The sequence below is a fragment of the Rhopilema esculentum genome, chromosome 4, assembly GCF_057945365.1.
Source record: "Rhopilema esculentum isolate cy_ngs chromosome 4, ASM5794536v1, whole genome shotgun sequence".
NCBI lineage: Eukaryota > Metazoa > Cnidaria > Scyphozoa > Rhizostomeae > Rhizostomatidae > Rhopilema > Rhopilema esculentum.
Genome location: NC_142818.1, coordinates 9,906,653 through 9,922,048, shown reverse-complemented (window position 1 = coordinate 9,922,048; position 15,396 = coordinate 9,906,653). Strand labels below are relative to the sequence as shown.

At 35.0% G+C, this 15,396-nt stretch overlaps 2 protein-coding genes across 3 annotated transcripts; one reads left to right on the top strand and one right to left on the bottom strand.

Annotated features, from left to right (window-relative positions):
* Window positions 1–1,793: 1,793 nt before the first annotated feature.
* Window positions 1,794–8,583, bottom strand: LOC135691118 (THAP domain-containing protein 1 B). 2 transcript variants are annotated; one of them, XM_065208885.2, is made up of 3 exons: window positions 8,377–8,581; window positions 6,035–6,233; window positions 1,794–3,152 (listed from the first exon to the last, which is right to left on the bottom strand). In XM_065208885.2, exons 1-3 carry the CDS (start codon window positions 8,526–8,528, stop codon window positions 2,655–2,657), a joined length of 849 nt encoding a protein of 282 aa, XP_065064957.2. In that variant the 5' UTR covers window positions 8,529–8,581; the 3' UTR covers window positions 1,794–2,654. The 2 variants fall into 2 exon arrangements, with proteins under 2 accessions (XP_065064957.2, XP_088972254.1); XM_089116128.1 differs by lacking the exon at window positions 1,794–3,152 and adding an exon at window positions 3,201–3,508 and having other exon boundaries at window positions 8,377–8,583.
* Window positions 8,584–8,605: 22 nt separating this feature from the next.
* On the top strand, window positions 8,606–15,369 carry LOC135691119 (uncharacterized). Its single transcript, XM_065208886.2, has 9 exons — window positions 8,606–8,872; window positions 9,004–9,074; window positions 10,267–10,322; window positions 10,644–10,707; window positions 11,699–11,791; window positions 12,393–12,446; window positions 13,009–13,070; window positions 14,639–14,733; window positions 15,106–15,369. The coding sequence occupies exons 1-9, from the start codon at window positions 8,731–8,733 to the stop codon at window positions 15,195–15,197; spliced, it is 729 nt and encodes a 242-aa protein (XP_065064958.1). The 5' UTR covers window positions 8,606–8,730; the 3' UTR covers window positions 15,198–15,369.
* The last annotated feature ends 27 nt before the right edge of the window (window positions 15,370–15,396 follow it).

Genomic DNA, 15,396 nt, shown 5'->3' with positions numbered 1-15,396 from the left:
GTGCTTGGGGGGCAGGAGCCCCCCAAAATTCATTTAGCCCCCCTGTCGGCACTTCAATTTTTTAAAAATTTTACGTAATGTCTGCACTTTCATAACTTCCATTTTGTGATTAATTTATATTTTCATTGTTTCATTTTTTTCTCAGTTTTTTTTTCATTTTTTGAACTAGAATTACCACAGCAGAAATGGTGTTATATTACATCTTTGTGGGTGGTTCACTCACTGTCGGCACTCTGACATTACAGCCCCCCCCCCCAGCATTTCTTTTCTGGCCCCATCCCTGTCTCCATGCATTTTAAAATATGACACTGAACTGAAATAACTGATGCAGGTGATCAATGTGTATCCCCGTTACAAAAAGTGATCCAACTATTACACACGTATGCGTGCATTTGTATTTAAATGTTGTATGTATCAAATTTAACAAGTCAAGTAGCAAGAGAAGAAAATTTGTGTGTGTCATAAGAGGAAGTCTGGATTATCTAGCACAGGAAAGGGTTTTTGAGATTTTTATGTTACTTTCATTGGTTCTAAAAGTATTGCAAAAAATATATAAGTTGACATGCATGTCTCATATTTGAATCCAAAAGTCAATTGCCATATCAAACCACACTTAACAGCAAAAATTGAAAATGGATAAAGTAGTTCTCAGAAGAGAAATGAACGCTTTGAAAGGTGGTCTAAGTTATTATGTTGGCAGGGGTTGTAGGAGTTGATTATAACTAAAATACACCTAACAATAAGTTGAAAATGAATTAAATGGTGTACTTTGTATGATTGTAGTTGTCAAGGTTGGTTGATTTAGGTGGAGCTCTCCATGTAGAAAAAACCAAACGAGACTTGTAGAGGTAGATCATGAGTGATTTAGATTAGTCATGCTAGTTTTGTCCTCGAATGGAGATAAGTTAGGACATTAGGGTATTTCAGGTTTCTGAGTGGAAACCATTAAAGTCACACTGACATTTTGAAGAGAAAGCAATAGCCCCACATATCCCCACACTTCATAGAAGGAACAATTTTGTATTTTGTCTAAATTTGATGAGAAAATGTTGAGGGAGGGATGAGAAAATATTTTTGACAAAATTTTTTTGTGATATGCCTCTATAGCTTTCTGGCAGTAGAAAGGGTGTTGCCAAGTTTTTTTAATTTTGTCCCAGCAAAGCACAGGGGCTGACCCTGCCACTAACACTAGTGGCGCCACCACTGTAGCTAGCAACACCTATTTTAGCAACTGCACCAAATAGAGGAGGATCAATAGTCATGTCAGTATTTTCAAACTGAGTACTTTATTCTGCTTTGAAATTTGGGTTACATTTTGACTGACATGATGTTTTCATAGGTTGGTTTATCATTTGGAAGATGTTTTTGATCAAGTTCCCTTTGATTAGAGAATTGGTTAATGGTGGTACCTCTAAACCTCAAAGTACAGCTGGTGAGAATTATTCAAGGCCACGAAGAACAGTCAGGTCCAGGCAAAGTAGAAATATTGAAGAAAAGTGAGCTGATATCTCAGATTTGGAACAAGCCATTATGGTGCAAGCGCAGGCATATAAAACACAAACAAGTAAATATTTTCTCTGTTGCGTTTTACTTCAATGATTCATGGCTTTTGTAACCTTATTGATTCATGGTTATCAAAGTATTTGAAATACTTATTTTGATACACCATAAAACTGAAATTAAAATTTTGAACTGTAATCTTAATGAGTACCAAAAATGTATTGGTTCTCTTATTTAAAACATTTTTAGACAAAATATTGTTAGATTATCAAAGCCACACTATTTGTCTTCTAATAACAATGTCATAAAGAATTGCATTCACTTCGAAGGAGGTAATGAGACGACATTCTCTCACCTCACAAATTAGAAACAAACAAATAACAGTCTATCTTTAGGTTACCCAAACAGTCTGTTGGAGGTAGTGTATTGTTTCACTTCTCTCCAACAAACTGCATATTAATTGATTGGCAGTTTGCAGGCATTAAACACAGAATGTTAATTCTGAATAGTAATCAAGTTTTGAGTGTAATTAATTTAATTGATCAGTACTGTTGAGTAAATTTACAAACTTAATTTATGCAAAGTTTTTTATGTTTTGAGTTCCATTTTCCTTCTTTTGTGTGTAGGATCAGATTCTTAAACTGAATACAAAACATTTAAACGATAGTTGCACATAACGTAGCAACCTTGTCTACATATGTGTGTTTTTAAAACAAGCTTTAACATATAGTAACATGTGTTTTGTTTTGTGACATTAATTTTATCAATTAAATTTGAGGAAATATGAGATGATAGTGCTTCTATTTGCCTTCCCTTTGCATTTTCTGCCAAAACAGTGGTAGTTTAAGCTTTCGTGTCATGTTTTTAAATATATATAATTAAAAAATCATTGTGCCAAACTTAAGCAAATGTTTATCAAAAAGATGAAGAGACCTTGGAAGAATATGATATAATGATGCTGATTTTGTTTTCTATATTTAAAATAATGGCATTTTAAAATTGATACATCATGAATAAAATAAAATAATAATTGGAAAGACTGGCATAAACAGGAAGGTTTGCACAGATAGTACTTATAGAATTTTGTTAATAAAACTTAAATTTCTATCTAATTATGAAAATGTACGAGCATATCAACATGTCAAATTTAAAATCTATCCATGCTTTTGAATTTGGCTCCCATCTGCAGAACTTGAAGCATAAATGTAATTTTGCATAGCTGTGCAGCTTTTGGCAAGTTGTTGGTAGTTTCCCCGAAGGCACTTGATTAGCGTCTTTTGTGATTTCACCCTACTCTGTAACCGTCTTGTCTTTTGTTGGGAACTTTTCAGTTTTCTCCTGAGTAGGATTATGTGATCAGTACTTTTATCAAGTCTTGCCTTCAGTTTCTTAGGAGTATCAGCAATGTAATACTGATGGTCAGCAATTTCTTTTATGACTTTTTTTCCTTTACTGGAGCACTTGTTGTCATTATAAGGGGTTTGATTACCATAAGTTTGTGTGGCAGTATTTCTGGTAGACAAAGTACCATTAGCATCAAGATTTCCAGCTTCCTGTGTTACTTCCTCTGAACATTTTCCATTATTGATAGTATTTGCACTAATACTTTCTAATGTATCAACTTCCACAGTTAATTCTTGTTCTTTTAATAACTGAAAGTGGGGAAAACATTATCAGTTGTGCACAATAACGGTTTGAATATGGCTTTTTTCACTTTTTTAATTTCTATGTAATTACATATAAATAAAAGCAAAAGGAAACAGCTTTTCATAAATAACATCCTCAATGATCATAATAATGATGCATGAATGATTTCACTCTAGTGGGCAAAGATTTCTTGAAAATAGAAGCTTTACAATTTTTAAAGACTTTTTTTATAACAATTATAAACATTTAATTTTTTTCATATCCTCAGCATGGGCAAACCTATAGACAGGCCTCTTTGTAACATGAAAATAGGCAGCGTGCAGCATTTCGCATGTCTTGATTACTTGGCACATGCGATAGCCTGCAATACGAACAACTTTTTTATCATCATTTGTCATTCCTGTTATCAAGAAATATAAGGTACTGCTTTAAAGGAACCTTGTGTGCTATAAACTGAGCAGAAACCAACACTGGAATGATGGCAGTCCTTTTTGTGAGCAAAATTACGCGTGTGTGGCAAATCGCACATGTAAACAAATTTGCGCGTGCGATCGCACTTGTAAGAAAATTTGAAGTACAAACCTGATAAAATTGGTAAAAGGAAAAAGCCACTCGAATACGTGCAAGAGCAAAACTCAATTAATCAATACATAACAGATTTTGTTGCCCTTAGCAGCCATCTTTTAAAAGTCGTCGTAACTCTCCAAAGTTACAAGAGCAAGTAAAAATTGTTTCCAACAGCTACTTGCTTTCAGGGCCTAATTACGTTTTGACAGGAAATCAGTTATTACACTTAACATGCTAATGGCGACTTAGCTGAAAGACGAGACGCTAAGTTGGATGGAGCACTCAGTCAAAAGCCAAACATCACTTCCGAAAATTGGAAAAATCATATTGTGGTCAAAAGTGCGAATCAAGTAACAAGGGAAAGGATAAACAATCATGAGACCATGGGAAATTGATGTTAAAGGGCCTCTCCAGCAAAAAAAAATTTTTTTAATGACTTAAAAGTTAGCATCTGGTGCGTGTATTATGACAAAGTCATTGTTTTTGAAAAATTCCAATTAGTTTAGAAGTTGTAAGGCTTTAAAGTTGCACCTTTCCGAGAAAAAAAACGACAAAAGCCGAATCAGTTTGGTGACATTCTGACGTCACAATGTGCGGCTCTCGTTCGCCATGAATTTCGTATATCTTCCACCGAAGCGTGAAGGAGTCTTGTCACGCGTTGATAACTGCATCCAGCTCCAGTTCCTGTTCCAGCTCTTCCCTCGCGTATAATTAATCGAAATTGTCACTTCAGTTGTTCTCCAGAAACGATGAACAACTAAAGGCTTCAGAATTGGTGTCTGAAATGCTCAAACTAAAAGCTGGCGGAACAGAACTGAAAGTACCATCACTTGCAGTGTTCAATTTGCGAATCGCCGTCGTTCGATTCGGTTTGAGGCGAGACTATCCGAAATACACTGTGACGTCAAAATTGCGTCACAGTGTCACCAAACCAAAAATTTTTGTCGGTTAATTCAATTAAATTATCGAAATGCAAGAGCTTATATCTCACTAACTGTAAAAAAATATCGAAAAACAAATAACGAATTCGTGATCAGCAGGCTCAACTTCTTGATAAAAATTGCCAACAAAATGCAAGTGCAAAATTTGGCTGGAGAGGCCCTTTAACAGAAAACTGCAAAAACACCTGTTTGCGCGTGTGGTCAAAAGCACGCGCAATTTAACTTGCGCGTGTGCAGGCGTGTGCGGGTGCGATCGCACGCGCTAAACGAAAAGGACTGGATGGAGAAACTGTTTCTGTTCTTCTTTAGAGATGCTAAATTTAATATGTTTTTAAGTTTCCAAGAAGTAATCATATAATTGTTTTGCAATCATTTGAATAAATCTGATGTACTCATGTAAAGGTAAAGTCTATCCGTATGGAAAATTGTGCAGCACTGTGTAACCATGATCCAACTATATAACGCAGCCTTAAGTATGATCCCTAAGGTTGTGCATATCATAGCAGATATTCATTAAGCGCCAATTGATAAGAGGAATTTCCGTAGAGGTAGAGGAGAGGAATCGAAAGACAATAATTATTGTCCCTCTATCGAGAAAAAAGACCGCAATTGTGTGGCAAACCTACACTTTTCTTGGATTTGGAGAAACCCCCTTTGATACTCATATCATGGGATGGGTGCCTTGCTGTTTGTTGGGGCTACTTTACTTCTTCAAAACATCTTCAAAACAAGGTTTCGAACTTGAAGGCTTTTCCTGGCAATGTTTTGTTTTCAGACCTTGCCCTGGAATAGCCACAGGGAGTGATTTAAGGAGCACCTGAAAATGTAAACTATTTTGTTCCGCAGAGAAATATTGTTTGAGATTAATGTTGATAAAACTTAAACAATCTTTTCAATTGACTGAAATATTTTGGTTTATAAGATTTTAATGAGTGTTTATACTACAAATCTTCTGAAGACTAGATTTTACATCTAGTTCCTTATAAGGCCATGTCTACACGAAAACCTTTTTGAATCAAAACATTAATTTCCAATAATAGTAAATAGAACCTTAAAAACAACTTGGGGTTAAATCATTAAAAAACAGAATCATGTTTTTAAGAAAACCCAATTTTTGCAAACAGCAATTTTACAAAAAAGTGTGAAATAGAGCACCTTGATTTCATGGAGTACCTTTATTTTGCATGTGCAATGTTTCCCATTCCCCAGACAATTTGGTTGTGTGCAATCACACACCTCATATTACAAAGACTGATTAGGGTTTTCATTAAAATGAAGGGTGTTTTGAAATATCATCAAAGATATTTTTCAAAATAGATAAACTAAGAGACTATGACTGGCTTTCATATAATACCCTTGCATAATAGAAAAATGTGTACCTTTCTTATAGCTTTAGGCAACTGTTTGAATCGTGTTGGAACTGCATTGCATCTCACTTCAACTCTTAGCAGTCCAGAGCGATTTAAAAATCTTTCTACAAAATGATCAGAACATATTTTCGAGTAGATAGTTGGTGACCAGTCTTCTCTGTACATGTTTGAAACCCACTTTTCCCTTCTTTCTGGATCATATGGAAATCTGAAAAAAAATTAATGCTGATAGATTTGCTACAAGAAAGCTTCATCCAGAGGGGGATCCAGAGTGAGTTCCTTGGTGCACAGAATTCAGTCAGTTTTCCAACATACAGCTAAAAATAGTGTTGCCTGAAACAAGTAATATTTAAATTAAAAACTGAAACCTAAAAATTCTAAGTTTATCACAGTCTCTTCAAAATCTTAAAATTGCCAGTTTCTTCTCAGTCCTTATTTGGAAACGATTTTCCAGACACTGTGGAGGACAACAGCAGTCAATCCTGGAACTCGGAAATAAACATTTTGTGCCTCAGAAGTGAATGAATTGAAACAATAAACTTTTTGTTTGGAACACGGATGTAACTCGGTCAAAACAGCATCTGGAACTCGGAAATGATACTATATTTGTAAGAGAGCTGTACAATGGCCCATAGTTCATTGGCTACCTATTGTTTCTGTTCTATTGTGGAACTGCAAAACATTGAATTCGAAATGGCGACTGCATATGTCTTATACTCATGACCATCGCAGCATTCTAGCAGATTATTAAGCGTTTGAGATAAAACTAGGAGATATGGTTAATTTTCCAGGAGTGTTAACTACCTTTGCTTTAAATTGTAATCTTTGATGGCACAGAAAACCTATGCTCAGATGGAACACCATATTTTGATGAATAGGCTGGTGTCTACGGAGGCAAAACAACAAATTGCGAGCAAAACAAAAGGGAAAAACTTTGCTGTGACATCCAAAACAAACAAAGGGTATTGAGAAAAGGAGGGGGTTGAAAAATTTTTTACAGAGGCGCTGTTTTTTGTCGGAAAGAAATCTAGAATCTAGATTTGGTGAGTGGATAGTACCTACCCCCCCCCCTCCTTCAATGGTGCCAAAATGCATAAATATGAATAATAATGTTGTCTTATGCATAATGATAAATGCATTATCTGAAAGTCCCTAGCCTTGGCCTGGAACTCAGTCCGGTTTTTAAGCCTAAAAGTACTAATAAATTACATGGATGCAGATGAAACTACTTTCTGTATATTTCACTGATGCTTGCAAAATTTTTACCCCCTCTCACCATGCTCAGTACCTTTGAATAGGCTTCAGTGACAAAAATCTTTTTTTCAGCATCAAAACAGCACATTTTAACAATGTGGTAAAACAGATAAGGGATGAGGGGAGATTTTTCAAAAAACCTTTCGCTTTGTGCAAGTGTTCAAACAGTTTTGGCAAGAATTACATCATTAATGATGCAACTTTTTGTGAGAAAATCAGCTGTGCAGTGGACATATTCTACATACTGGCTGGAAAATGTATCAATATTTGGAGAGATCTTGGTTACATAAAGATGTTTTTACAAGTGTGTTTTTTTGCTTCTGTTGAAATCATCCAGGGTATTCATGTCAACTGTATGCCAAAAATATTAGCAGTTAATAAAACTGTAAATATTGCATGCCAGGCAAAGAAAACTGTGTAATAAAGAAGCTGTGGTGTGTGATTCTTTATTTTATCCCTTTTCATGTCAACTATGTAATTAAGTCTTACGTATGCAAAAAAACTTTTTATTGGTTTGCATGCCGAAAGCCAAAAAACCTGAGTGTACGCCGAAAGATCTTTGAGCCTAAGTACCTGGAATGTACAAACTTATGGAAATCATGGTATTCAGCTATTTAAAGGTTTCTGCACAACCAGCATGCTCCGCAACTATATTTTTTGAACCGGCCCTAATATCGTAATGCATCAAAATACAAAACATTGTAATGCATCAATTTCTCAAGACAAGGCATTTCTAATTTTAACATTTCCAAACAATTTTAAAGGGCTTCTAGCTTATTATGATCAACGTGCCATGTTCATGAACAATGGTTGTTGCTCTGAGTCAAACTGAATGAAGAAAACTCTGCCAGATGCAATGTTATGATTTTGAAAACTTTGAACATTTGGCGCGAAAATTTAAGGAAAGTCCGTGACTGAAGCCAAAGAAACACCCAATATTTAGAAAAGCGTGTAAAACCTCATATAAGAGAGCTCCTTCAAAAATTCCTACAACTATTTTCGCTACTTGTTGAAGGTGATCCTATAATTATGGATTTAACAGTAAGTTTATTGCAAGAAAGATGGCCTGATCACGAAAATGAAGTAAGGATACTGACGAGTGGAAAGTACGAGGAAATTTTCTTTTCCTCTGCGATTCCTCGTCTTCACTTCCTTCACTATCACTTCTTTCCTGATCCACCTTGTTCTTTTTTCTTTTCCTGCAGCCAAAGGCACAACATTGCGTTCCTGTTCTTCTTCTTTTCCCCATCTCCCATATATGTCTCAAAAACACCTTCGATCGACGAAGTCTTCAACAGTCCCAGAGTTCCTTGCGAACTTCCTGTCAAAGCGAGGCATCAAAGGGACAAAGTAACGAGACACGTTTGTTCCATATTGGAAAGTAACTTTTAGGCCATCGTTTGTACACAGACTTTTTTCACGTACTCGCTTGCCTTCTAAACAGTTCAAGGATGAAATCTGTCATAGTTTCTATTTTCGCAGCTTTTATTTCGGCATGTCTAGCAGGAGATGTGGCAGAACTCACAGCTTCAAACTTCGATGCCGTAGCTCTCGATCCAAACAAGGATGTTTTAGTTGAATTCTTTGCACCATGTAAGTTGAAACTGTGTTCTTTGTAAACCCGACTAACGGGTTATTTGGATATCTGTTTCAATTTTGTGAATTTTTAAGAAATAATGCCATATATGTTCCATTATAATCACTACTGTAATTCCTTTTTGTAGGGTGTGGTCATTGTAAAAGACTAGCTCCAGTATATGAAAAAGTTGCACAGACGTTCAAAAATGATAAAAATGTATGTTGAAAATTGAGATTTGCTACCAATCTCAAATTTTAGTTTAAATAATTTTTTCACTTTCCATTTTTGTAAAATATTTGTTGTAATATGCCATTAAAAATTATATTCCTATTTTTGTAGGCTATAAAATAAGATGTAACCATCACATATATACATATCAAACTTTCAAGCAATGATTAAATTTCGAATTAAAAATATTCAACACTGCAGTTTCCCGGGCGGTTTCTAGCCACAGCCAGTGTGGAATCCATTTAGCTACAAGGTTTTTCATTATCTTTCTAATAAGAAATCTACAAGAATCGGAGATGTGAAATCCTTCCATAAAAAGTTCAATTTCAAATGCAAGGGTTTTTTGTTTTCTCAAGGAGCGATATTGGCAAATTTTCCATCTTGTTAGCAATTAAGGGGTAGCTCACCCTCTCTGTCAGTAAATGCACTCAGCACCCCTTTGAGCTGTAACTTTCTTGAGTCAATGTTGAATGAGTTGCCAAAATTTGCTACAGGCAGAAGCTTCAAGAGTAATCGAAGAAGGAGGACCAACCCTTTTAATTTTGTATACTGTTTACTTTTGATGTATTTGCATTTTTTTCTTGCATCTCTTTGCATGGTAGAGATAGTGCATTAGGAGAATTTCCTGCAGGGGCGGCTAAAAGTATAAAAGTATTGGTATTAGCCTCTGAAATTGAGATATCAGAAGGCCCCTACTAAAGGTCTTTAAACTATTTAATATGTTTTGATTTAGGGAATTGGGAAAAATAACCTTTTCGATATGAAGTTTTAGAATAGTATTTGGCAATACCATATCTTACAAAATCGTTTGAAGGCAATGGCCCCCATTGGCCCCCAGACAATGTTGACCCTGTGGTAATGTAGTTCATCCAGCTAGTTTTGGGCAAAGGGAAGGATTGGTCCTTTAAAATACAAACATATTATGGCTGCGTCAAACTACTCAAGTGAAATTGTGTTCTGATACATCGGTTCAAAATTTAGTATCTTGTCGTTGAAGCACACTGACTGTCACAGACCTCTAAAACTCCCTTCCTTGTTCACAGAATCTTTGAACAGACCAATCCACAAATTCAAATTTTGCATAAAGCTAACTCTGTAACAATATATATATTGTTTAAAATTTCATATTTTGATTAACAAGTTATGATGGCATCAAATTCCTAACAATCATTTTCTTTAGTGTGTTGTTGCAAGCGTGGATGCAGATGACAGTGTTAATAGGCCCCTGTCTGAAAAGTGAGTTATGTTTACTCTTTGATATTCTGTGATAACATAGAATTGAAATATATATAATTGAAGTAACCAAATATATCAACCTAAGCCTTCAGCTTTAAAAGCATAAGATTTCTAACAAGGAGCTAAATTTTCTTAAAACTGAAAAAGTAATTTCACAAAAGAGGGAAGATTTCCAATGCATCAGAATCAATTTCTTTGTTTTCGGCTCATTGTTTCTTGTTTTAGAATTGTTTCTTTTTGTTGTTTGCTGTACTTACTGATGATTTTAATTTTTTTAAGCAATTACTATTTTTGGATATCTTTGTTAATAATTGTTTCTAGATATGGCATATCTGGCTTTCCAACTATAAAATTCTTTCCAAAAGACAACAAAGATGGAGAAGAGGTCAGTCTGTTTTTCTACCTGCTTAGTTTTTTTAAAACTCTAGTTGCATTATGAATGAGTGCTGATAAGAGAACCCAAGTTATATAACTCTTTACCTTGGTTTAAGCCATATCAAACATCCTTTGCCCAAAGTCCTTTCATAGTTTCATTTTGTCATATGTTTTTCTGATAGTGATAAAAAAAGACAAACGAGAAAGCTGAATGAGAACCACAGCTTATGACTAAGGTGCGACTGACAGGCCTCTTCAATATAATGCTGCAAAGTTTTCCTAGACAACCCATAAGCCTTCCTGGAAAAGGCATACAAACACACTTGCATGCATTTATACACCACCCCCCCTCCCTGGTTGTTATAGGATATATTGTGTCCTATGACTCTAGAGTAATCCTGATACTAGAGAGAGAAAGGCGACTTGAAGAATAACATGCGACTTGTGCTTGAGGTTAGGGATTGACTGATCTTAACACAAAGAAACTATACAACTTATACACATATGATTTTGAGGTTAAACTATAATGAGGTTATGTGGGCAAAATGCCACACCTTGAGCTAATTTATTCCAAGAAAGGCCTAAAAACCCCTTTAAACCATGTTGGAAATCATGTATGACTTTGCCAAGATGCATCGCCATGACCAAAAACACTATCAGCTGCAACCTGCGAGCAGAAATATTTGAGCTGCAAGCAACCTTGCCCACATATAAATTGTTATAGTATTATATGTATGACATTGAAGTTTTTGGTAGTCCGGTGACATGGAAGTCCGGTGCAAGCAATGTCATACAAGTTTTCCAGAATGGTCTTTTTAATTTTGTTTCCAAACTATGCAAAATATGTTATTTTTGATGGCTAAGAGGCTCCCAAGCAATTGCGATATAGATATGCTTTCTGAAGTTACTTGCAACTAAGCAAGCTTCTCCTTTTGAAGTTCTGCCTTCTTTATACATTTCCCTAAATTCAGTTTTATTAATAGTTTTTGTTTTGTTTCTAGTATAATGGTGGAAGAGATGAGCAAGACTTAATTGACTTTTTAAATAAAAAGTGCAAACTACACAGGAGAGCTGGTGGGGCATTGAATGAAATGGTATGTGTTTATTTGTATATATTTGATGTAATTTGGAACATATTATTATTAAGAGAGTTAACAAAATATTGGGAGAAGCTAACAATCAGTTGCTTCCTATCTAGCTCTCTATGTAAAGGAAAAAGAACATATTTTGCAAATATTCTAGCTGGGGGCCACATAGACACATTATTCTACAGGCTAGGTGGTAAAGGGATTAAATTTTCATAAAGGTATGGTTTATATTATATTTGATACTTATTTTAAATGATCAATGCCACAAAACATCTGTCAATGTGATCAGGCCTGGCCATAAGATTTTTAGAAGGGGAGTAGTAAACAGATCTCCTAGTAATTTCCAGGTGAGCTATTTATAGATATATAAATAGAAGTGAGAGGAAATTTGTTTTCAAAGAAGTTAATTTGTTTTTTGAACAGTTTAGGTGAGCAATCACCAGCCCCCCTCAAGAATTTGAAGGGAGCCAGGATGGGAGCAAGAGCCATGACTCTCCTCAAATGGCCAAGCCTGAATATTATGTTTACTCTATTTAAATACATGTCTTTGTCAATGAATTTATAATTTTTCTGAAATTCCTATCGTTAATTTATGTTTTTTTCACAGGAAGGGAGAATAGATAAGTTTGACGAGCTTGCCAAGAGATTTATGACTGAAATAGTGAGTTTTATTTTTCCATTGTGTATTCGTACAACTACATGATCTTTTTTAACGAAAATCATCTTAAGCTAAGAGCTAACAAATTTCTGAAAGTGCTAAATACTTAAGCATTCAGTTTATAGGTTCTAAAAATTGTTAGTAACATAGTTTTATCTCTGTAACATATTCTCTTACCAGGCCATTTTGTTTCATGCCAGCGATCACCCTCACCATTGTCCTCATCATCAAATTATTAATGCTTGCTATTGACCGCCCTTTCATTAACATGTCTTGCCCACAAGAAAATGGAGGAGCATTGAAGAAATGACCATTATCATCATTGCGTCAAAAATTTTGGTTACAAATTTGCTAAAATCGCACGCAGGCTAGTCATTTGTGGACAGATAATGCACAAGTTCCCCCTCAGGTTCTGAAGAACTTCTTTTAACAAATATTGTTGGATGGGTGATGACCCTCTTAAGCTAATTCATTCTTCACGAAAAGGCTTTCCTCTTACCCTAAAGTATCTTGTTTTTTGTTTTTGTATTGATAATGATTTTCCGCCATTTATCTTATTTTAAAGGCAAAAAGAGATGATATTGTGAAAGAGGCTACTGCAGCAGTTGATGGGGAAGCTGATCAAAAGTGAGTTGATAAAGGGTCAGCCCCTTGTTATTTGAGGCATGTGGCTATGTGGCTATTTTTTGTCATGCAGCAGTTTCACAGACAGTTCTTTATTTAATAGATACTTTTTAAATTTGATTCCTTGAATGCAAATCATGCTCGAACTGGACAGTTTATCTTGTTCAGTTACTATTCGAGGAGATCTATGTAGCCTTTGATCCGAGATATATGAAAGTTTGAGGCTAGTGAAATGTACGAAGGTTATGTGCTGGCTGGTACTGTGATATGATAGGAAAGTATTGAAGTTGGAAAGAAATAGGCATTTTTAGCTGCTCACTTTTAGCGTATAAACTCAATTCGGAAATTAATAACACGTAGGGACATTGAAACATTTTCAATTTATCATGAATTGACCATATTTTTTTCAAATAAATATTATTACTTTGATATATTTTTCTACATCCAAATAAATCATGAAATTTATTTTGGGTTTGCAAGCTCATTGTATAATACGAGTTACAGAACAATGGGAGTTGAATTTTTTAGGAAATTGTTTCTCTTCAAATAACGACTCCTTTCTACCAGGTTCTTAACCTTTGAAAATCTTTTATTTGATTGAATATGAATATGCTGAAGGACAGTGACTTGCATTTGAAATATCTATCAAGGCGTAGTCATTCCTTCAGCCATATACGCAGACAGTTATATTATATACTTACAACATATAAATACTTAAGTTATTCAGGATATGTTTCAAGAAAATAAGGAAACTTAAACATTGACAACCTAGTCTACCACGATCATCTAGTTGAAAACTGCTAAATTACTTACAATGATTTTCAATGCTGAAGATCACAATTAATTACCATTATTTTTTTCCAATCTTGCCAACATGTTTATCGCAACCTTTATCCAATATGCCACATACTGGGCCATTCAAGACGTGTAAAAATTTTAAAAAGGCAACATAAACATTGCGCAAGCACAGTATAATTTTATAATAAAAGTAATATTGACATTCAGTAAGAGCAGCGCGTTTCATTTCATTTGGATGTCCACTTCAAAAGAAAATGATCAGAAGACCTCGACCTATTATCCAACGTGGTTTCCAGAAAACCTACAAAACGCCCTGATGTCCACCCTCGTTTTTCTGATTTCCATTATCATGTAGTTAACAATTGTGGAGAGTGGACTAAGGAACACAAAAATTTCTATGGGACAGACGCCCGTATATAGATTATAATAGGGCTTGCTTGATTAAGAGTTTTTTGTGTCATTGACTACATGCCATGACACTCTTTTGTCAACCGAAAACCCTACAATACAAGACAGCTTACATATCTTCTTCTGTCAAGGCGTAGTCATTCCTTCAGCTATATACGCAGACAGTTATATTAAGCCACTTTAACAAAAAGAAAGCAATTCAAATAATAATGACGACTTAGGTCATGTGTCAAGAATGATGTTAAAGCAGTGAGGTAATTTAGCTAGATTTACAAGACTTAAGCTTTATGCATTGTTAAGGAGTTGTAATGATTGTTGCTATACTTGAATGTGTTGATTATCTTGGTATTGTTTGATGCTTTCAGGGCTGCACAGTATTACGTTAGGGTGATGCAGAAAATACTTGAAAAAGGAGACAGTTACCCAAAGACTGAATCTGAAAGACTGGAGCGCATGCTTAGTAAGTATCTGACCAATGACCGTATAAATTTGTTTTAGTGATGCAAGGTCTCGTTCAAGGACCCGGTAACTCAGCTGGTTTTTCTCATGTGTTTATTTAGGGCTATCTCAACCCATTACCTGACACAGAATTTAGACTCTAGAAGCAGTCTTCAAATGGGTATAATTTCATCAAGGATTTTTATTCTCAGTTCACCAGTTATCAAGAAGGGCTGACCAGACTGTGCACTTTGTGAAAACGATCCTCCAAATGCATCAAAACTTTTGCCTTTTTATACCTTTGTATGTTAAAAAATAAAATGCATTTTTCCTTCATTCAGAATGTTTAAAAACTTATTTAGGGATTAAAATGTGTTTTTTGTGATTTTTGCAGGCGGTCAAATGAGCAGTACCAAAGTTGATGGAGTGTACAGAAGAAAGAATGTTCTTGACCAGTTTGTTGTTGCAGTGAAGGAGGAGCTCTAAAACTTGCAGATGAGAATCTAGAAAAGAGGAATGTGCTTCGTTGTGATGTTGATTTGATGAGAAGAATTACCAGTGGCATTTCGAAGTTATTTTCTATTGAACGTTTTACCGCGAAGTTAAATGTATGAATTGATGTGTCAAAGGTCTATTCGAAAGTATAAGATGTACAATATTTAATTTGTCTTTTTTGATCCTTTGA